Source organism: Haemaphysalis longicornis, unplaced genomic scaffold (genome assembly GCF_048455015.1).
Source record: "Haemaphysalis longicornis isolate Haplotype H1 unplaced genomic scaffold, Haemaphysalis longicornis Haplotype H1 scaffold_147, whole genome shotgun sequence".
Taxonomy (NCBI): domain Eukaryota; kingdom Metazoa; phylum Arthropoda; class Arachnida; order Ixodida; family Ixodidae; genus Haemaphysalis; species Haemaphysalis longicornis.
In genome coordinates this window covers 582,312-604,931 of record NW_027526253.1, presented here as the reverse complement: position 1 = coordinate 604,931, position 22,620 = coordinate 582,312, and the positions used below count along the sequence as shown (strand labels likewise).

General features: G+C 49.6%; 1 protein-coding gene across 1 annotated transcript in view; it reads left to right on the top strand.

Moving 5' to 3' along the window:
• LOC144165690 (guanylate cyclase 32E-like) overlaps nucleotides 1–22,620 on the top strand; it is a gene marked incomplete at its 5' end in the record, with an annotated part of 54,410 nt that overhangs the window by 25,578 nt on the left and 6,212 nt on the right. Inside the window, 8 exons of the mRNA XM_077695498.1 lie at nucleotides 292–540; nucleotides 1,480–1,656; nucleotides 2,510–2,693; nucleotides 3,745–3,894; nucleotides 5,215–5,413; nucleotides 10,774–10,914; nucleotides 12,782–12,905; nucleotides 21,582–21,825. Of these exons, the coding sequence (XP_077551624.1) occupies nucleotides 292–540; nucleotides 1,480–1,656; nucleotides 2,510–2,693; nucleotides 3,745–3,894; nucleotides 5,215–5,413; nucleotides 10,774–10,914; nucleotides 12,782–12,905; nucleotides 21,582–21,825 (1,468 nt within the window). The remainder of the gene's footprint in view (nucleotides 1–291; nucleotides 541–1,479; nucleotides 1,657–2,509; nucleotides 2,694–3,744; nucleotides 3,895–5,214; nucleotides 5,414–10,773; nucleotides 10,915–12,781; nucleotides 12,906–21,581; nucleotides 21,826–22,620) is intronic.

The following is a 22,620-nucleotide window of genomic DNA, read 5'->3' as shown; positions in this document are numbered from 1 at the left end:
TTCATTTTGAACCTGTTTTATCCATTATACACTTGTTTTTGACTATCGTTTGACAGCTTCATTTACCTTGAAGACATAAGATGCCGGCAGGAAACGCAGATTGCCCGAGCCCCTAAGGAGCTTCGCCCCTTAAAAAAGTAACCCGCTTGGTCCTCTGGGCCTACACATTCTGTTCTCCCTGTGAAATATGTACCCAATCGCACAAAACCGGTTAGGCGTGTGGTTTTTAGGCGTTATTTAATGATTGCGGCAGTGGAATATCACGTCCTATGTCTACCCGTTTCTCTCCAGAGCTATGGTGCTGGAAGTGGTGGACAGGCAGAAAGCAGCAACGGCGATGGCAGCTCGCAGACCGGTGGTCTGGCGCCGGTGCCGACGGCGTCATCCCAGCTGTCCCTGTCATTGCAGCCCGATTTCCGCTACTCGCATCAGCTGTACGCCCCCGTCGGCGTCTACCGGGGTCGCCTGTGCGCCGTCAAGAGGATCCGTCGGCGCTCGCCCCTGGTTATCACGCGCGGCATCAAGATGCACCTGAACATGGTGCGTAGTGTCGGTGGCGGGCCCTGCGTGCTGCTCGCTATAGACTCACGCATACTCCCACTCGACTTTTGGTCTAACAGTCCTCCCGAGACTGTTAAAAAGAGTCGGGGGAATCTGTTTGCTGGACTCACAGAGTATTCAACTGTACCCTGTTCACAGATTTGGAGACGTAGCGACGTAGCGACAACGTCCTACATAGTCCTTGGATACTCTCTCTTGACTCTTGGTGTGATGGCATCCCGGGAGTCTCTAAAAAGAGCACCTTGACTCTCTCCGCAAGAGTCAATAGGGGTAAATTCTGTGGCAAGTGAATGACTCCGTTGAAAGAATCTCCGGGCTTCTTTTCTCTTCATCGGCATGACTGTAGATCAAGACCCGTTGGCTTGTTGAGTCAATCAATCGCTCCATCTGATCAGTTGGTCCATGTAATGATTGACCAGCCAATGTCTCTTAAAATAACCAATATGTGGTGCTCGCTGTCTGCTCGGTGAGGATTAACCTCTTTTGCGTGTAGCTCAGATATTGGGTCACTGGACGTTGTATTCGTGATCGTTCGCTAATTGGGGCATACGTTCCACTATTAACTTAATAATACGTGAAACCGCTTAATCGTGCAATTTACCAATGAACGTAACTCGGTGAACACCGAACCTGTTGAGCAGACATCGTTTCATTTCGTCATGAATGTAGGGTCGCGTGTAAGGAAGTCGTTACGATCTCGATAACACAATACGCTACAACAGCAAAAACCGGATCGTCGAACATCCCAACCGCACTGACATGTAGTATTACTTGGGGTTATACAATTTGTTTAGTATCGCCTATAGCATTGTCGGTTGGTTTCAATCATTGCTCGCTTACATTCCGTCGAGGAAGCTTGCCTAGCATCGCCTCTTACTACAACTTTACCCCAATCGGTGCTCTCGGTTCCTCCAGCAGCTCCGGGAACTGCGGCACGACAACCTGTGCTCCTTCGTGGGCGTGTGCGTGGAGCCGCCCAATGTGTGCGTGGTCAGCGAGTACTGCAGCCGAGGCAGCCTGCGCGACCTGCTCAAGAACGAGCACATCAAGCTAGACGCCATGTTTGTCGCCTCGCTGGTCGCCGACCTCGTGCGGGTGAGCAGGAGGACGTAACGTCGTTGTTTAAATCGTACACCGAGTCAGCGAAGCGAGGTGCGCGTATACTCGGGATGGGATGTGATGTCGCGGGAGCGTTATAACAATCGAAACAACGTGTGTGCCGGACGCTACAAAAACTATAACTTGAAGTTTCGGCACCTAATACGACTTTCTCCAGCGCCAACGCGTTACGTGTGCATTTTCATTTCATGTGGGCGACGTCTCGTCGTAGTTTCGCCCACCCCTCCCGACCGGATCCGTGTGTTTGTCGTAAACCAGCTTTTTGTCTCTCCGTGCTGCGAAAACGGACTCTAACGGAAGGGGTTCCGTAAGAAATCCGCTCCTTAGGATGAATACGGAGGGAGCCGGTTTTTGGTAAAACGGAACCATTGGGTTTAACCGGTTTCCTCGAACTCGCTCCAGCAGCGACTGGGGCTCCGTCCTCCCAAAAACCGGTTCCTGCCAAATTCGCTCCAGGGGCGATCTTTTACGGAACCCGTTCCGTCAGAACCAGTTTTTTCAACGCGGTGATGCCAGGCAAGCGTTCCACTGCGTGTTCCAGGCAAGCGTATTCACTGCCAGGAGGGCATTTAGTGGGGCACCGTATTTTCTCACGTGGGTGAGTTGATGAACTTTACGGTTCCGGGGGCTTCAGCAACGACCTCGGACACGGTATGTTGAACCATCGAAAAAACGTCTGTTTGGCACCGCACATATCGAAAAGGAGAGAGTTTCTTTTCTTCAGGCATGTTAAGGTTTTTTAGGGTCCATGAATAAATATACTTCATACGCACTTCCGATTTTAAGCTCTCGTGCAACACAAGCAACGGTTTTCCTCGGCACGCCTCAGGGTATGGTGTACTTGCACGAGAGCCCCCTTCGCTCCCACGGCGACCTGCGGTCGGCCAACTGCCTCGTCGACAGCCGCTGGGTCCTCAAGGTGGCCGACTTCGGACTGGCGCAGCTGAAGCACAACGCGAACGACGAAACCCTGCACCGGCAGGGAGACCGTCCGAAACCCTGCAGGGACCACAGCTGAGTGTCTTTTCGGGTTCAAATGGGGCGCGTTGAAACGCGAATGGATTCTTTAGGGCTGCACCTCTTGGCGCAAGAAAAAAAACCAAATACGTTCAAAGAGTCAAAGAAGTTTACTGAAGTGCATTATACAAATAACACAAAAGTAGAAACAATAATAGGCAAGGGTCTCAGAGTCGATGACTGTACCGGGACCCTCGGTAAGTTAACAACAGTGGTAATAGGCAGTTTTAGCATATCGTTAGCGTGTTTGCGTTACCGTTTACCGTGTTACCGGAAGCGCTGCGCGTCGGTGAAGCCTGTGCCGGTAAGTTACCGTTCGCGGTAACTCTGGCGCTGCGCAGTCTACTCCCGCAAACACGGTAAACGGTAACGTAAACATGGTAACGATATGCTAAAACTGCCTAATAACTGCAAAAAATCCCGGGCCATCTTCGCTAACGTGAAACCCTGGGAGGGGCGAATGCAGTGTATAAGTGTATTCTTGGCGCCTTGGCATTTTTGCCAACGGAGATGAAACCGTTGGGAGGTAGAGGTCTACAGCTTTGCAACAAAAGTATCTTGTATTTGAAGCACGACGCTCTCTAGCGCGAGGCGTTAACGAGTGCCCCGGTGTTTGAGCACCGTGACTACATGAGACTACGGCGACGACAGGCGACGCCAACAGCCCCAGCACCTGAGGGGCTTCGGCCCTAAAACTTAGGCAGCAATAAATAACAGTACAGCAAGCTCTTTAAAAAATATAAGGGACTATACAGCATAAAAAGCATGAATTCATTTCAAGTAAACAATAAAGGAGGAAAGGGTTCATCTGTGTAAGGCCTCCTTTCTTCCCATATCCGCGTTGTCCCTCTCTGCAAAACGCGTCCTTAAAGGGTGGTTTCTTCTTAGTCCGACTGAGCCCGACATGGTCCGGCTGGTCTCTCTTTTCCGCATAGCCGGTTTTAGGAAGAACGGAACACTTTCCGTGTGGGTCCGTTTTTTGCAGAAGAGAGCGACAAGAAAACAGGCTTTGGAACAAGCTGGTCGTTCCAAAACGTCCACGCACAGGACTCTTGTGGCGCGCTCCTGAGCTCCTCCGGGATCCGGACGGCCCGCCGGAAGGCACGCCCTGTGGCGACGTCTACTCCTTCGCAATAGTGCTCTCCGAGACACTGGCCAGGGCGGGACCCTTCGGAAAGACCAATCTCAACCCAACCGGTAATATGTATTTCCTGCTGACTCGGATGACATCTTTGAACAAGTGCCAAGTTCCAGTTCCAGGCGAAGTCTGACAGCTGAAACAGCATGCACTAGCCCAGTCCTGCTCCCTTGGTGCCGCTTTGTACCAAAAAAAAAATTAAGGAAGCTCACACTAACGCGCAAGACTCGGAGATAGCGAAGCTGTGTGCAACCTTCACGACCATGAAGAAGGTTTGAGTCCGCGATTGCAGCCGATTTGCTTCTTCGCTGCCGCAACGACCTTCACTCCATCATTGTTGCTAAAAGACTGATCTTCTTTCATTTTTCGGGGGGGAAGTGATAATCATTGGGCACCACGTTGGAAGGGCGTACGCTATGTCTTTCTCGTTCCAAGCAAGTCTCGCCACGATTACGACAAACGCTGGAGTCGTTCTCATTCCGAGCAAATGTTGCGGCGATTACGGCAAACGCTGTAGTTTTTTTTCGGGGGGGGGGGCTAGTCTTGGCCAGTCTCCTAAGTGGCTATGCTTGGCTTGACAAACGTGCGTGGGGGACGCTGGGCGGTTGCCGCCACGCACGCACATACGAGCGATTGTAATTTTCTTGGTCTTTTTTACTGCCTGGCGGTCGCCGCAATCTTGGCCAATCTCCATAAGTGGATATGCCTGGCTTCACAACCGTGCGCAGGGGACGCTGGGCAGTCGTCGCGAGGCACGCACGCACGAGCGGTGGGCATTTTCCTGGTTTTGTTAACTTTCGGGCGGACGCTGCGGGGCCCGCGTTCACGTACACGTGCTCACGTGCGCGCGATCGGCAATTTCTTGGCAGTTTTAACTGCGGACACGAAAAATTACGATTTGCTAAACAGCTTCGCTGTAAAAATAAGGAAGCGGGAGGGGGTGTGGCGAAGTTGAGGACGAGCTATGCTCATGTAGTCCTTGTTCCTTAATTAGGGAGTTTTAGCTGAACGTTTTTCACGCTCCGCTCCGCGCCGATAGCAAGCGGGAGCGCCATTGCGCATGCGTGGCGCGCAAAGCCGCGAACGGCATTGGCTCCGGTTGCGCTAAGCGGGCCGCCGATACCGGAGCGGACCGTCGAAAACGGTTAGCTAAAACTCTCTATTGTTATTGCATCCACTGAACCACTTCGAAGTTGCCGAGGTATACGACCAACCTTTGATAACATGGGCTGAACGATTACGTGGGAGGCCAAAGGATATCTCATGATGCACTATGTTTACATCCAAAATACCAGCATGCTGATTCAGACTAATTTTTGCCGAGTTTGTGGAACGGACCGATTCTTGCAGGCTGATTCACGCAGAGGTGGTTCTTGCAGAGATTGTGGAACGTGTGCGCCATCCTCCGCCGGTAGAGAGCCGCAAGTGTCCGTTCCGGCCACCGCTGTCGCAGCTTCCCGAACCGTGGGACGCAGACTACGTGCGAGCGCTGCTCAGTGACTGCTGGGCCGAGGCGCCCGAACAGCGGCCCGACTTCAAGGCGGTTCGCGCACGGCTCAGACCCATGCGTCGGGGCCTGTAAGCTTGCGAAGCTCGTGTTTTGTCGCGCGAAATACGAATTTTTTAAGAGCGCGACCCTTAGATTCCCGCTCATCCGTAACCATGACACTAGAACGAGCGAACAGAGCCCAGCGTAGAGGGGGAGACGAAACGGTCGTAGCGGAGACGTTTCGACGAGGAATGTCAAGGAAGGAGTGGTGGCGTGAGGAGAAAAGGGGGGGGGATGGCGGGAAAGTGAGGAGGTGAGCGGTGGGCGTAGTATAAGTATAGTGAACTAGACTATTCTAGTTCACTATAGGGACCGGGCAGCTAGACGGGTGGCGCCCCCACTCGGCGCTCCCCTCGTCAGTGAAATGAGCCGGTGTATTGGACTACACAGCCCCCCGTTGTTTTTGTCGTGTTTGCTTCGGTGCTTTGTATGTTTTGGTGGCGTTGTGAGCAGACATGTGAGATGAAACAAAGTCTAAACAGATGTGTTGGGTTCTTAGATGCAGTAATGACTACGTAAACTTGTCGGACGCGTCTAAATTTGGGTATCGGCTGCAATGGCATGAGCGCTTTTTGCAGCGATCTGCGCTTGGCTCCACCCGTTCTGAGTACGAATAAAACTACTATTATTAGTATTATTTTCTTCTTAAATGCACTCACGGCTACGCAAACTTATTGGATGCTTGTAAGGTTGGGGAAGGGCTACATTGACATGAGCGCTTTTTTCAGCGCTCTGCGCCTGGCTCCGCGCGATCTGAGTAGGAATAAAACTATTAGCAATATTAGAATTAATTTCTACCACTTGAAATTATCTTCACTGGTTTCAATGACTACGGTTTCCACGCCAGCCTTAGCGATGGGATACCTCGATACGTGTGCTTTAAAGGAGCCATGAAGAGAAAACACAAGTTTGGTTCATTCAAAAGATTGTCTCGTTAGAATCATACTGACACCACTTTTAACGTAAACTTCGCTCAAATGAGCTACATAATTAGGAAAAACGGGAATGGTCATGCGACCCACCAGCTCATTTCCCGCAACAGAACCTATGATGTCACATGAGCTAAGCTCTGCGATTGGCGGAGGCTGGCAGAAGCAGACGCAAATTAGCTAGAGCTTACAAACTAGACGAACGAGCGATTTGCGCTTAAATTTAGGGCACACTCTTTACAAAGCAATAAGAATGATGGGACGAACAGTGGAAGTTACGAAAGCACATGTAAACATAGAAGTACTGATGCGTTCTGCTGTTCGTACTGCGCACAGCATGCTTGGTTTAACTGCACAGCACTACGGGGCTTGGGGTTGTCTCAGACGACACTGGCCGATTGACGCAAGCAACGGTGTCTTACGTGACCCCATTTGTCGAGCGAGCACTGTTTCAGGGAACGAATATTTTCTCCCAGAACAAAAACAAGCCAGGTTTAAATGCGGGCAAAAACAAACCAAACGCTTGCCACGGTATGGTGGCGCCATCTAGGTTAAGGAACGTAAAGAAACGCGGGAACAAACCAACACCGCTGTACAGGGTGGAGACAACCTTTGAACGGTCCCGTGCCGCCGCAATTGGGCCAACGGGCTCAACGCGTTATTCTTTTCGTTTCCCACGAGACCTAGCAACGCGAAACAGACAATATGATTCAAACTTGTTCAGTAAACCGCGTTGCGGCGATAATTTTAGCGCGGTTTTGACACAATGACTTCCTTCGGCGGCGAGCGAGCAACCGAAAATGGTGGCGCCAGCGTATACGTGTCTCTACCCTGTACGGCGGATGCGTGAATGAAAGTATTCTAGGCTGCAGAGCGGTCGGTTCCTGTGATGTCATTTGGGACCAGGAAAACGCACGATTGAGCGGGAAAATCAAAATTTTAACCTAAATTGTTTAATTTCTCAGTGAATAAAGCACCGTTTGTATCCGGACAAGCGCTGGCGGCACTATAAAACACGAAATCTTTAGAATAAAACCAACTTGCATTTTCTCTTCATGGCTCCTTTAAAACGTCGTCAGCATGAAGCAACGGCGATGCACGCTTTAGGCTTAGCGGTGCCAGTTCAGAATGTGTTTTGGCAGTGCAGTACCACGTACGTACCCTTTCGGATCAATGCCAGCAGCTCAAGGTGCACCCATTAGCCTGGCACTTCAAGTGATTAGGCTGTCCACATGTTAAAATGTTAAAGGCACCTGCATACGAGAAGGATTACCGTGTAGCCGTAGAAATGTTCCGGTAGTTTCCACTTCCTGTAACCGTGAGCTTTGTACCTTCGGTTTTGGTGAGCGACACTGTGACAGCATGGGAGCCTGAAAGCCGAAGTGGAAATCCCACGTTTGTGGTGGTCATTTTATCAAGAGACAAAGTTATTCACCAACTCAACAGCCAAAGCTACAAACCATCTCTCCTCCGCTTCCCGTTTTACCACCTGCGTAGAATAAAGGCTGGCACCGATAGTCAAAAAATGTGGCAGTGTTAACGTCAGCAGGTGTTTTTTAATGCTTAATTATTCTTTACAGAGTACCTGAAAAAATCGTGTAAAAAAATACGGGTGCATGAGCCCGAGTCCTCCACCACAGACACATTTCCGACACGCTGGAAAAAGTTTAGATTTAGAGAGGGGGCATGGAAGTTCAAAATTAAACAGCAAAATCATCTAGCCCTCCGTCTAATGATTATGATGGTTGTACACAAAGCTTTCTTCGTGCGAAATCGAATGGGAAATGGTCAAAGTCAAAGACGCTGCGATCAAAAGACCAAACTGGGTGCTGGTCAAATTCGACGCTTAACTAGTCAAAGTTTAAATCCAGAAGGCAACCAAGGAAACCCATACGAATGAGCTTTGCGATAAACTATCATCGTCGTTAGACGGAGGTGTGCATGATTTTTCAAGCGTAGGTGGCATCTTGTAAACCGACCGCAGCATAGTTGTGAAGCTGAGCACAGGTTTCGGGCACGCTCCTGTCTTGCGTCCTTCAGCCACGCAGGAATTGGTTTTTGAAAAACCATTTACCAACTAGCCAGCAACCATTGCAATTCTTGTAAAGCAATGCTTCTACACGACAAGCAATAACATTATACTATCATGCGGTATTTATTCTATCAACGATTCCCGATTACTGTAGTAAGAGCATTTCTGTGAAATTAAACACGTTTCAGTCGTAGGTAATGAAGATATGGAAGCGTCGTCCGTCACAATTTCTGTTTTGAGGTAAATCTTCGAAGACATCCTCCAACTTTGTCTTTCGCTTGTGCACGACGTCGGCGCCGTTTCGTCATCCAAAGTGCCAAAGGCCAGCGCCGCAGCATTCCTAGATCGGTCGCACACACCGGCTTTGTGGGAGCATTTAGCGGCAATATTCTCCTCGATTCGCGAAACTGCACGCAGGCATGAAAAAATTGCATGAAGCAACGAACTTTCACTTCCAGCTTGACTTCCAGCTTGGTGCATTGAGCGTCGTCTGCTATTTGTAAATACTGAGTATGGGCGTAAATAACGCACATGGCATGCCTCGTAAACGTCACATCCACATTCAAGATTTACCGATCTGAAAAATGCACGTGGGGTTACGTTCGCTTTGCAAGCCGCACCGCAGAAAAACGATAGAAAGCCATGCACAACTACGCTGCGCTGACCGCCACCGGCATTCCACTGACGAGCGGTTCGCCACGGGCGGCGCTGTTCGCTGAAACGACGGTGGTGCCATACAACGGCCGCACTGTCCACGGCGGCTGCTGTGAAACGCGCCGCCCGAGACGAGGCTTAGCGGCGGCGGCGCGAACAGCTGTGTCCCGAGATCTCCTTATTGCGTTGCAGTCATGCAACGCACATGCTTTTGGCCATTATCTAAACCTTCTACCCTGCGCAATTCTTTGTAGAGCGATGCAACCAGAACAAGTGTCTCGTCCGCCGCCGTTACTTAACGCGCTGACGCTGAGGGCCAGCACCGAGCGGTTTGTGCCGCCAATGGTAGCGTACATACGAATGTCTCTTATAACATTGTATGCCGAAATGAAATTATCCCAGCTTCTGTGCTCAAAATACGGATTAAGAGAAGCGTAGTAGTCGGACAATTTTTTTTTATTTGTTTTTTTTTTTTTTTTTTTTACCGAGCGCCTGTTTAGAGTCCTCTACACTAGCACTTCTCAAGTTATCGGTGAAGGCGAATATACAGCTCACGAAGTCTATTTTGGTATGACCATTCCCATCTAGTTGACCAAATCGTGCCGTTCGTTTCATCTTTTCGGATTATTCACGTCATACCGGCCACCATCACGGCTCTCAAACTTCGCGTACCAGTCCTATCACATCGGCGTAAACTATCACTTTTATTATTGTTTCATAAACTGTACCATCCCTGTACCAATGATTCCCCCCACCCCCCCAAAGAGGTCCTCAGCTTCTTTTTTTTTTTTTCTTTTTAAGCATTAAACTTGCGCGAGGTTAAATCCCACTTGTGCGAGGCCGCAAAGATGTTGCGATTGTCAGAAATGCGGGCTCGAGCCAGCCGTTGCACCGCCTAAGAAACCACTGTGTCGCTAAGTGATTTGTGCGCAAGCGGGTTACACAGCATACGCGCACACGCCTGCATGGTTATCACTTCCTCCGCAGAATTTGCGCAAGAAGAGAACACCCCCCCCCCCACTAAAACCAATCTCTGGGATCGCCACTGCATCGACACCTGTCCTCCGCCGCCTCCTAAGCCCGTCTTCAGATACTGTCACTTTTACCAGCTGCCGAACATCGCCTAGAGAACCCTATAACACTGCATGCTGAGGAACATAGAAGTAATGTGTGCGAAACAAATAAACACTATTAAACAGTGCTTGGAGATGCCCGTAAAACCCGCTTGCTGTAGCAGACCTTCATTAATGTGGTTTTGAATAAATTGGAACGAATTTTTGCTTGCAGACAACGACAACGCTATGGTTGTCGAAGGCACGCGTGAACGCCCTAGACAATTCAAACTGCTTGCTGTAAATTTCAGCGCCGCAAAAACGAAAATTTTAAAGCGATAAACATCTCTAACAATGAGCGACATGGCTAAAGAAATGCCTCATCAGAATACCCCCCTCCTCCTCCTCAATTAAGTATGTCTCGACGGAAGGGGCACACAGCACGAAAACTGGATGTTACTTCACGCAAAATGTATATTTGCGTCGTAAAAATGACGTAACAACGTATATAGCAGCTTCCAAGCACACGGTATTGCTGTTATCACGCACGCACGATACTGAAGACCTCGGTATCTGTCGGTGACTCCGCTAGCTTGTCTTCCAAGTTGTTCTAAAACGTTTTTTTAATGGCTCCTGTAAAGGCACGTTGCCTTGAAAAACAAGGATACAACATGTGTCGTCACCCCCAACTCCGCCGCCTCTTCTCCCTACGGTGGACGCAGCAAGCCGAGCATCGTGGACAACATGCTGGCCATGATGGAGACGTACGCCACCAACCTGGAGGCGCTGGTCGACCAGCGCACCGACCAACTGGCGCAGGAGAAGCGCCGAGCCGACGCCCTGCTCTACGAGATTCTGCCCAGGTAAAAAAAATTCCCCGCATTTCCCCGAGGGGAAGAATGTGAAAGTGCGAATGCACGAGTTGAATTTGCGCGGTTCGGTAATGTTCGCGAAAGAGAGATCGCACACACACACACACAACTACAAAGAAAGAAAGATGCATTTATTCACAGACACCTATTTGTGTTGTCGTTGTACTTGATTGCTAGAGCGGATCTCAGCTTTGAAATTTCATGTCAGTGCTCCTTTAAGCGGGTGCATTACCCCTTTTCACGCCCGATTCCTGGCCAATCCCCCACGTGGGTATGTGCCATGTCAGCGGCCAGAAATATTGCTGCGCGAGTAAGCGTTTGCATCAAAATCCCGGGCCATCTCCACTAACGTGAAACTTGGGGAGCAGCGAAGCATGCAGTGTATAAGTGTATTCTTGGCGCTTTGGCGTTTTTTGCCAACGGAGAGAATAAACCGTCGGGGCGTAGACGTATACACCTCTGCTGTAAAAGTCTCTTGTCTTTGAAGCACGAAGCGCTCCAGCGTGAGGCGTAAACGAGTGTCCCGGTGTTTTTTTAGCACGCGTTACGTTCCAGCGCGATGCGTAAGCGTGTTTCCCGGTGTTTTAGCACCGTGACTACATTATACGAACGACGATTATGACGACGACGACAGGAGACGCCAACAGCTCCACCCCCTAAGGGGCTTCGCCCCTAAAAATAAAGAAAGATCATTAGGCAATGGCGTTGCGTACATTGCGTACGCGGCGTACCGTGTTCTGTCTCCTAAAAACGCTGTCTAAGTTTTATATGTATACCAACTAGCCCGTCCCCGTCCTTTAAGGGCAAATAGTCCACCCTCGACGACAGTGCCCAGAAAATGGTGTCGCAAGCAGCGGCGTGAGCCACCTGATTCCCTGGGGGGGAAGGGGGGGGGGACTTTTAACCTTGGAAAACATGGTTTCCAAGGTTAAAAATGTGCCTCTATGTCGAAGTGACGACTCTCAAACAACGAAACAACGAAACAATTTTTAAAGCGAAACTTTCTATGTGCCACTGATAGCGTCGTTCGTCCGAGTAGAAGGCAATACAGTAAAGCCAACTTTAAGCGCACTGCAGGAAAGCGGTCATGATCACGATATACACTGCAGGAAAGCCACCTTTAAGCACGCTGCAGGGAAGAGATGATGACGATGAAGTACACTGCAGGGAAGCCACCTTTAACCACGCTACAGGAAGGCGATGATGATGATGCAATACATTCCCTGAGCATGGTTAGACTTTGGTTTAGGACTTCTGTGGTGTAGGGTTGGACGTCGGCTTTTTAGATTTTGGATTTGGATTGTGGATTTCCGGCTTTGGGAGAGTGGATTTTGGACTTTGACTCTGGTTGCGTGGGAGGAAGCAGAGTTACTCAATATAGACAGTTGCGAAACTCCGCTTCAGAATCCGGGCGGCGCTAGCCCCCCCACTCCGTGAAAGCTGAGGGGCAAGTCGACGCGCGCGGCACCTAGGAGATAAAAACGGAACTTCGCTAAACTATGATTATTCAAAATTCTGCTGTAAAATAAAGATTGCTTTTTTAAATTAAAACACAATAACCACGTAAAATTTACTTGTGTTTTTGCGGCTTTTCTTTTTATGACTTACGGCAGCAGCCGCAAGCACTTGAGTACTGCTTCAACGTCCTGCCGACAGACGACAGGCTAGTCAACTTGCCCCGTGCTTGCCCCGGCGCGGGGGGGCAACCGAAGACCGGCTTTCGATACATGGGGCCTATGGGGAGTTTCGCAACTGTCTATATCCAGTAACTCTGGGAGGAAGTTTCGCGTTTTAATCATGTTTCTCCTGAGAAAGGGGCTTTGATTTCTCCTGCACGACTGATCGGGCGCCACGGCAGGACCGTGGCGGACCAGCTGAAGCGTGGCCGGAGGGTCGAGGCGGAGAGCTTCGACTCCGTCACCATCTACTTCAGCGACATCGTGGGCTTCACCCGGCTGTCGGCTCAGAGCACTGCCATGGAGGTTAGTGGTTGGCGTAGTCAGTGCTATACTAGGGCACAACTTCAAAACTAGGGTTGCCACCTGCCCGGTTCTGGACCGGCCCGCCCGGTTTTTAAGTGCGAATGCACTTTATAAGCGACCCTGAATTCCGTTGACCGCCGTCCGTCCACATAGCAACAGCTGCGGGTGCGCGCGCTCCTTGTCTTCCTTGGCAACGGGGGGAGATGGGCGCGCGCTGCCTGGCCGCTGACATGGCACATACCCACGTGGGGGATTGGCCAGGAATCAGGCGTGAGAAGGGCTAATGCACCCGCTTAAAGGAGTACTGACACGAAATTTCAAAGCTGAGATCCGCTCTAGCAATCAAGTACAACGACAACACAAATAGGTGTCTGTGAATAAATGCATCTTTCTTTCTTTTGTAGTTGTGTGTGTGTGTGTGTGTGTGTGTGTGTGTGTGTGTGTGTGTGTGTGTGTGTGTGTGATCTCTCTTTCGCGAACATTACCGAACCGCGCAAATTCAACTCGTGCATTCGCACTTTCACATTCTTCCCCTCGGGGAAATGCGGGGAAATTTTTTTAAACAGCGGGCCGGTTGCCGGTCCATACTAAAAACCGGCCGTCATTGGCCGGTTTTTTGGCCCTTGTGCCGTGATTATGTCCATTTTGGCGTTCTATAAGCGTCAATTCAACAACTAAGAGGATAAATATGTGTCGACAAGCTACGCAAAGACACGCGAGCAGAGAAAATACGCGGGCGAGCACGCTGCCTGAGATGGAGGGGGACGTAAGGGAGGAACAAAACAGCGAAATGCTGCCGCGCGGTTACTTTTCAGTAAAGCACATACAGTGCAACAGCCAAGCTCTCAATCAATTTCAGTAGAAAGGTTATGTTCATTCCTCTCTAGGAAAGCGCTACAATAAATATGTTACTGCATGTCAAAAACATGGAGTTGTTTTTTCAACACAAATTAACATTTTTTGTACCACGCCCCCCTCTCCCCGAAGGGCCGTTTTTTTTTTTTTCTGGGGAAGGTGGCAACCCTATTCAAAACGGCAACGGAAGTTTCCGCTGTGCCTCATCAGCGCAGCCGGATGTTACTCCGTGCGGCGCAAGTAGTGCGTTATTGGGAGTATTTTGAACATGGCACGAGCCGTTTACGTGATTTTTCTGGACTTAATACGCTTACAAACTACTGCAGCAACGACAAACTACGCGAGGAAGGGCAGACGATATCACGCATTCATAGCAGTGCCCTTTCAAAACGGGCGCGCCCGTTGACATCCGGGTCCGTCGCTTAGGCGGAGTGATACCGTACTAGTGCTATTGCCGTTCGTAACTTGTTCCCGAGTATAGTCACGTTTTGACGCTGATAGATTGGATTGAGGAGGCCGACCGGAATATATTCCAGAAACTTCCGTGAGGCAATTGTCAGATGAATGTGTAAGCATGCAGCCTGCTGTATACACCGAGCGCCTTCAAAGTCGTCTTTACTGATGCACTCCAGTGCATTGCTGGCAGGTCATCCTTATGGTGAGTACGAGAACTCGTACACGAGAGTATAACGGCCCTAGGGTTTTTAATAAGTACATTTATAAGACCCCATGTTTCTTACAAAGCGCTGTACACCGATCTCCTTTATAGTCGTCTTCACTGCTCTACGCACAGGCATCGCTGGAAAAACGTCTTTTAGGGCAATGTAAACAATTTGATATCTAAGCATAAAATCCAAATGTGGTTTTATTGATAGCACTTTCTTAAGCGGCGAGAGTGTGACATACAAATCGTTACAGACAGACAGACGTATTTCCTCGTTGAGCCCACGCGGAAACGCTTATTAACTTTACAGTTGTGGTTTGCGACTGCACGTCGTGCTTTGGAATCTCTATGGGAAGCCTAGGACACGGGCTCAACGATTTTGATGTGTCCGAATCACCCCCTGGGGAAAAGATGTGCAGGCACAGCGCAAGCTGACCGGGCAAAATTTTATGGATATCAGTCTTCCCCTGATAACTTTCCGCGTTGGTGCCGAATGACACCAGAAGGCTTTTAAAGGGACCACGAAGACAAAATACAGCGTTGTTCAGTTTGAAAGAACTGGACTTTCGCAGCTTCAACTTTATTACAGCCACAAAAGACATTTTTTAACCGAGAAAACGCAAGTAGTGTTTAAATACTTACAAATTTCGCGTCATAGTGACGTAATGTGAGCAGGAGTGACGTGTTATGGCCCGGCACTAAAATTCTTTATCAGTAACTGCACGTCAGCATTCGAGTGATTCGATCAAACGAAATTAGAGGCCCCGCTACACTCGCCCAGTCCTGTTTCTTGGCGGTGGTTTCGGTCGGTGTCCGCCAATCGCACAAACAAGGTTCTGTGACGTCACAGAGAAACAGGCGGAAAGTGGGTGGGAAGTCGTTAACTGCTTGATGTCTTTTCTCTACTATCTCGATTATTTCTTCGAAGTTCGCGAAAAAAATTGGGTCCATCTCCCCGCGAAGGGGACTCGAGTAAATGCGTCGCATAGGGGGTGGGTGTATTGCGTTAACGTTTAGTGTTTGGGGAGTTGGTGGTAGTGAATCCGTTGTATCAGCAGCTTCTCGACGTAGTTTGAATGAGTCAAGGATATAAGGCGCGTTCGTAGCCTCCCATTCTGTGTCGGCTTTGTGACGCAGTGGGAAGAGCACCATGTACCTTGCGTTCCGCCCGCAGGGTCGAGGGATCGAAACCAGGCGCCGGATGGTATTTTTTTTATATATAGTGTAGGGGAAGGGGTGCGGACTACGACTACGGACGTCAACGCGGGTGACATCGTGAGTTACTGAAATGCTCTGCGTTTAAATATTAGTATTGCAGGGACCAAACAGACATTTTAAGAGAGGACATTGCTCAACGGCTCTTTTCAATTGTGAAGTAAACTCTTTGAAACTTGCCAGTTTTGCTGATTTTTCCCCCTGATTTCATATGTGGCATCATTTTTTGAATCAGTCAATTAGTTCCCGAGACAATAGATAATTAGCCTTTTTTTGAGGAACACTAGACAAAACAGTGTTGGTAATAAAACTGTAATCTTTATATTTTCCAATACTATGAACCCTGGTTAGTGCAATGAGAGAATCGGTTGTTTGAGGCACCGCTTGGACCTAATTTTACAGCTCATTAAGCTTCGGTTGCACCAATTGCAAGAAACCATTTTGATAGCCCATTTCAAACACCAAAATTTAATGAGTTGTAAATTTAGGTACAAGCGGTGCATCAAACAACCGATTCTCTTATTGCACTAAGCAGGGTTCATAGTATTGGAAAATATAAAGATTACAGTCTTATTACCAACACTGTTTTGTCTATTGTCCCTCCAAAAATGACTAATTATGTATTGTTATCTTGGCAACTAATTGACTGACTCAAAAAATAATGGCATATTTGTAATCAGCGGGAAAAAAACACCAAGACTGGGAATTTCTACAGAGTTTACGTAAAAGTTAAAAGAAATTGTTGTAATTCAGAGCCATGTCTTAATGGACAGAGCTTACATTTTGTCTTCATGGCCTCTCCATGCAAAATCTTTCGCAGCCACTTCTGCATTTTGCCGCATATAGCGCGTGCGCTATGGCAGAACTCTAACTCGGTAAATCAATGTGCTTGGGCGTGTTGTTCCGTGTAAAAATGCTTTGCGACAAAGCCAACTTTAAGACAAAGCTGCAGCAATGTCCGCAGATGCAGATGATTCAGAAACGTCTGCCCACACCGCCTCCTTAAAGGGGCCCTGAAAGGCATTTTGATCACACTAAATGAAGTAGCGCAATCGTTAGATTGGGTCGTCAAGGTCATCTGGGCCAAGTATTACTCTTTTACGCGCAGCGGAAAGCTCACACTTTTGTTGCAAAGTTTGTCGCTTTTTTCTCACCCTTTCCTTCGTGTTTTTGGACGCCGCCATCTTCACATGTCTACATCATCGATTCCCAGATGTTCGTCATGAGCTAGACATCCTGCTATTGGGCGGCTTTTTCACGCACTTCCGGCAAAGAGATGAGTCGTCTGCTCAGCGTCGGCTCGCCGGCTGATCTGCCAGCGGAGTGTCGGAGTGCTTGGACATTTTACGACAAACGAAACAAGTGTAAACAAACGCTTAACCGTTCGTATTGAATGCAACACGGCCATAACACGACATGGATATTCTCTTACCGGAGTACGTTCCACAAAGAAAGCGTTGAAGCCCCGTGGCACTTCTTTCGTGCAATCGCAGAGAACGCCCTGAGCCGAATGCCCGGGTTTGACGGACACATTTGTTTCCACTTCAAAACAATCCAGAGATGCGTTTCGAACGAACACAACGTCACAACATGCGTTGCAAGTCTGAACCGCGATTGACAGACGATGGGTTGCCTCCTCCTGCCCGTCGTAAATTCGGCACTCACCTCGCGCGCGGTTTGCCTGGACGAACAGCAAGTCACTCAACTCTGGCGCGCAAGCCGAGATGGCTTTTAGCCACGCACACTGCACATACCCCATTCGAGGTTGAGTCGTACGTCGCTCGAGAAAGATAATCCAGACCATGGGAAGCACTATCCACCCGCAGAAGCGCGACGTCGCATTTCATCGCGAAACAAAGGCGTCCACAACACACACACCATCGCCTCCTGTAATGCCAAACGCATCTCACACTTCCTAATGAGAGTGAGTGGTACGCCTGCAGTGCCCACATGTCGCGAGGTGGGGCCCCGAGCTGAACCGGGATCACGCAACCGTAACTGACTTCTGGGGCGGTTTGTGCCTTGTTGCCAAGGCAACCGATGTTTGAGATCGTCAAAGAAAGGCGCTCGCTCCAGCGCTAGAAAGCGCAGAGCCGCGCCGGAGCATGTTTTGCCAACGTTGCCGCTCTCCACCACGCGTCGCCCCAAGCTGAACTGGTCACATGATTGAAGCGTTTTGTGCACGGGTTCTGTATAGGTTTAAAATGTCCTTTTCACATGGCGCCGGCAGGAATTACCACCACCGCAAAATAAGACCCGGCACCAGCGGGGCCACATCTGATACGGCGCTTTTTGGATAAACAGTGCGCGGTGCATGAAAGGGACCGAGCGCAAGATCCTCCCCAGCGGCTGCGAGTTCGCCGCCGATTAAAAGTCACGTGCTGCACTGCAGCAACGCACACCGCGAAAGGGCAAGGCCAGGCCACCGCACACATGCGGCCAGATTTTTCGTTCGCTTATCCATCCTTGAGCGGAGTGCGGAATTCATGGTGTCAACAAAACTTGCCCGTAGCAGACGGCAGTCGGAGGAGCGTAATGCGGAAGTACGTCACCGCTGACTAGCGCAGCATCATGGGAGGGAGTGCTCTCGCACCGTCAACAGTTGAAAAGAGGAGGAAACGCGGCGCGACGATAATGCGCGGTTTTTGATTTACGATTTCTCAGCTAATACTCATCGCTTTAACAAAATTCTTGCGGGAGGAGATTGCTAATACATTGTTTTATTTGGTTACATGTACATCCATGCATCGGCGGAAGGTATTTCAGGACCCCTTTAAGCCAGAAATAGCACTTGTGGCTTCCACAAGTGCAATTTCGGTGCGCCAAAGTGCGCAGTTCACGTCATAAACCGGCGTAACACTTCTATACTCGGTGACAACTTAAGAACGGCACCGGAAGTTGCCGCTGTGCCTTATCACCGTAGCCGGATGTTTCTCCGTGCGGTGCAAGTAGGGCGTTATTGGGAATATTTTGAACATGGCGTGAGCCGTTCCCGTGATTTTTTGAACTTAAAATGCTTATAAACGACTCCAGTGACGACAAACTGCGTGAGATACGGCAGACGATATCGCGCATTCATAGCAAACTCCTTTTCTAAACGCGCGCGCACTGACGTCACGGGTCCGGCCCTTTGGCGGAGTGATACACTACATGAGGTGGTCGTGGTGCCGTTCTTGAGTTGTAACCGAGTGTAGCATCGCTTGCTGCTCCCAGCCGGCACAAAGTGAGGTGTTGCGTCACCAGTGCAAATAATTTCAAAATGACCGGAAATGTGTAATTACCGACAAAACATGTTTTCTTGCTGCATGAGACAGCCTTCAGTGGCTCCCACAGAGAGTGAAAAGCGATATTTTGCTGCTTCATGGTTGGGCATGTCACAACGATGATCGGGAGAGAGAGTGAGGAATGTTCACGCTTGCTTTTCGCTTTTGGTTTACTGGTTTATCTGTGTTTTTTTACCACGCTACCTATGATGTGAGCGCCAGAATAACCTACCAGTCCTGAAGACCATTGCCATGCTCTGTAGGACGGGCTATCGTCGTCACCTCATCTTCATCTTCTCGGCTTCCCGAATCATCATCACCGCTTACTGATGAGTTCTTCCTGGGTCCTCGGCTCTCGGTGTAAACCGTTCCCTATCTCCAAAGCAGAATGTACCCCGAGAGGTACGAGTGTAATGAATGTGCCAAGGATTGGCGTGAAAGTCACGAGTCAGTGGCCAGTGCGTGCGCGAGTAAACGTTGCTTTATGCATGACACGAAAGAAGCAGAAGTTGGGGCACAAAAGCAAGTACGCGAGACGAAAGATATCAGCGTTAAAAAAAGGCACGAGGCTAACGGAAATGTCCGCAATAAAGAAAGCAAACGTCCTACGGGGTTTTGTCGCAGCCCCTCGAGGTGTTGAAGTCCCGATGCGTGCGGAGTCGACGAGGACGTCACGGCAAGGCTGGCTCGATGACCGGTTCTAGGCCCCGTCGTAACCAGGCGCGGGACGTCGGGCAGGCATCGTCGACCTTTCCGATGAGTCACGGCTTGAGGGCGTAGCAGCAGGTGTGAGCGGAGGGTTCCACCTCCATGTGAATCCGGACCCGCGCTCTCTCGCCCAGCGCATCGCCAGCTCCAGGAACGGCCAGCCCACGGGTTGTCGGGATCAGCGGCGGACGTCTCTCGGGAACAGCAGCGGTTGCGCTCCGGGTTTTCCCCGAAACGATCACAAGGCCGCGCTCTCAAGCCCAGCGCGTCACAGGCGTCCCCTGATCACCGGCCTGGTTCGATTTTTTTGCGCGCACTCGTTGCAGCTGCGCGCTCGGTCTCCTCTTCTTCCTCGTCCACTGGCACTAGATCACAACGAGAAAGAGTGTAGCTTCTGTGGGCAATTGGGCACGCTCCGGCACGTCATTGGAGAGTTCGATTTCACCGAGACCATCCGCCCACCCCTTACCCAACCCTCCACCACCCTTCCCACACCTCTTAACAAGCGATGCGATGGGAGACCTTGCTAACCAGCCCCGGACCACCCCCCCCCACCCCTTACCCAACCCTCCACCACCCTTCCCACACCCCTTAACGAGCGATGGGAGACCTTGCTAACCAGCCCCGCCTTGGAAGACCAGCTCGTCCTGATCTCCAGGGGCCAGCCAGCCGAAGAAGCATATGGGTCCCGTGAAGAGGGAACCACCCCATCCGGCACGTAGTCGCCGCAATTTTGTGTGGCTAAATAAAGTTGTTCTCTCTCTCTCTCTCTCTCTCTCTCTCTCTCTCTCTCTCCTTCGCGAGTCTCCGACTCTCTCAATATCTTGTTCATTTCATTAAAAAGTAGTTTAAACCTGTGCCCGTGTTGGCCGTTTCCTTTTTGTGAAGTGCGTGCGCTTTCGCGCCGTTTTTCGCCGCGAACCGATACCAACTTGCTGATTTTGTCGTCATTCTAAGAGACGTTTTCTGCTGCGCTTGATTTCCAAATGCACTTTCGGCCTGAAGGGGCAAAAATGTGCAGCAAACCACATCGAGATAGTTGGCGTATCATTAGGTCAATGGTTTTTAAAAATTCTTGAGCTAAGGTTGCTAAAGAGCCTGTCCTCTTTCGATTCCTGGTAGCCAATCGCAACGTTTTGTGATGCACTCCACGGGCGGTGGCTTTCTTCCCTAAATGACTGACGGCGCGACTTAGCAGGCAGTACAAGCGCTCGCACCGCAAGTTTTTCATACGAGTGGCAAGTGGTAGCAGCTAGTGTTGCAACTCCCTTCATGTGTGAACGTCGTTCTTTAAAAGGGCCGTAAAACAAAATACAACTTTGTTCAATTTGAAAGAACTACACTCTGGTAGCTCATTCAGCTCCATTCAAGCCGTGAAAGGTGTTATTTTAACCGAAAAGAAATGCAGAGAATAGTGAACAACTTTCAAATTTCGAGGCATCGTGACGTGGTACACGGGCAGGAGTGACCCTGTTATGGGTGACCTGTTATGGGTGACCTGTTATGCTTATCAGTGTGTAATTAACAGCATGCCACCCTTCAAGTAATATGATAAAATGGAACTACGGGCCTCACGGCAATTTCCCAGTCGTGTTTTGGTGGTGTCTTAGGCCAGCGGCCACCAATCGCACAATCAAGATTCTGTGACGTCAGAGAAATCGCCGAAAGTAGCTGTGGAGTTTCCACTGCTTGATGCGTTTTCCGTTCATATCCCAATTATAAGTTTAAAGTTTGGGATAAAATTGGTAGTACTGTTATCGGGACAAAATAGTTTTTTTTAATAAACCAAGCTTGTATTGTTTCTTGCACTGTGGCATTTTTCCCGATTCCCAGTGCCGATGATTGGCCATCTGTTCCACCCTTGTCTTGCCGCACGCTTGCCCTCGTCCCTCATTTAGTCGCGCTGTTGATTACCACGTGCCCAGTTACCGTTAATGGTTGTGACGTCATCACTGTATGCGCCCCCTGCAGGTGGTGGAGCTTCTGAACGAGCTGTACACGTGCTTCGACGCGGTGATCGACCACTACGCCGTGTACAAGGTGGAGACCATTGGGGACGCCTACATGGTGGTCGGGGGCCTGGCGCGGCACCCGCGAGTGGCGCACGCCTCCCAGGTGGCGTCCATGGCGCTGCACCTGCTGCGCCGCGTGCGTCACTTCCGGATCCGGCACAGGCCGCAGGAGAGGCTCATGCTCCGCGTGGGCCTGCACTCGGGTAGGGCTATTCTTTGGCGGCATTAATTCCCTTCCTGTTTGACAGCGACATAATTAAAATGCGCGGAGGCAATCCTCGGGTGCCCACTTTAGGATGTCCAGCGGACATCCTCAGGCCGGACAATAGGATCACTTGAGTATTGTTTCAGGACATTAAATTGACGTCCCCAGGACGTCATAATGTCCTCAGTAGTACATGCCTAAAACATCCTGAGGATGTGTTTGTGTTGTCTTGGTAGGGAGGGGACAGATTCCTCTTTTGAGAAAAGATTGATTTTTAAATAAGCCGCAGAAATACGCAGATATTGGACCTACAAGTGGAAATGAAGCTTCTAATTGAAGATCCAAATGACGACAGAACCTCCAGTTGTGCTCAAAAAGCTAACTCAATTTTTTTGTCAGTGCCTGTAACCCAGTAGCAGTGGAAAATGTATTTGACCAATAGACATCTGTATTTGTCTATTAGGCTGATACAACCAATAGCTGTTGGTCTATTAGACTAATGTAACTAATACCAATTGGTCTATTGCACCAATACATGTGGCTCTATCAGGCAATAGATTCTGTAGTGGCCCTATAGATACTTAAATAGAACCGATAGCCTGACCTATAGAACCAATACATTATTTCTATTAGAACAATTCAAATTCCTATTGAAATTTTTGCTAGGGCAATCTGGCAATAACTTACCCAAAATATGAGATTATTGAAAATGGTCATACAACAGAACCAGTCACCAACGAATTATTTCAATGGCGTGAATTCTTGAGAAGTTCGTGAACTGCTGAGCTTGTCT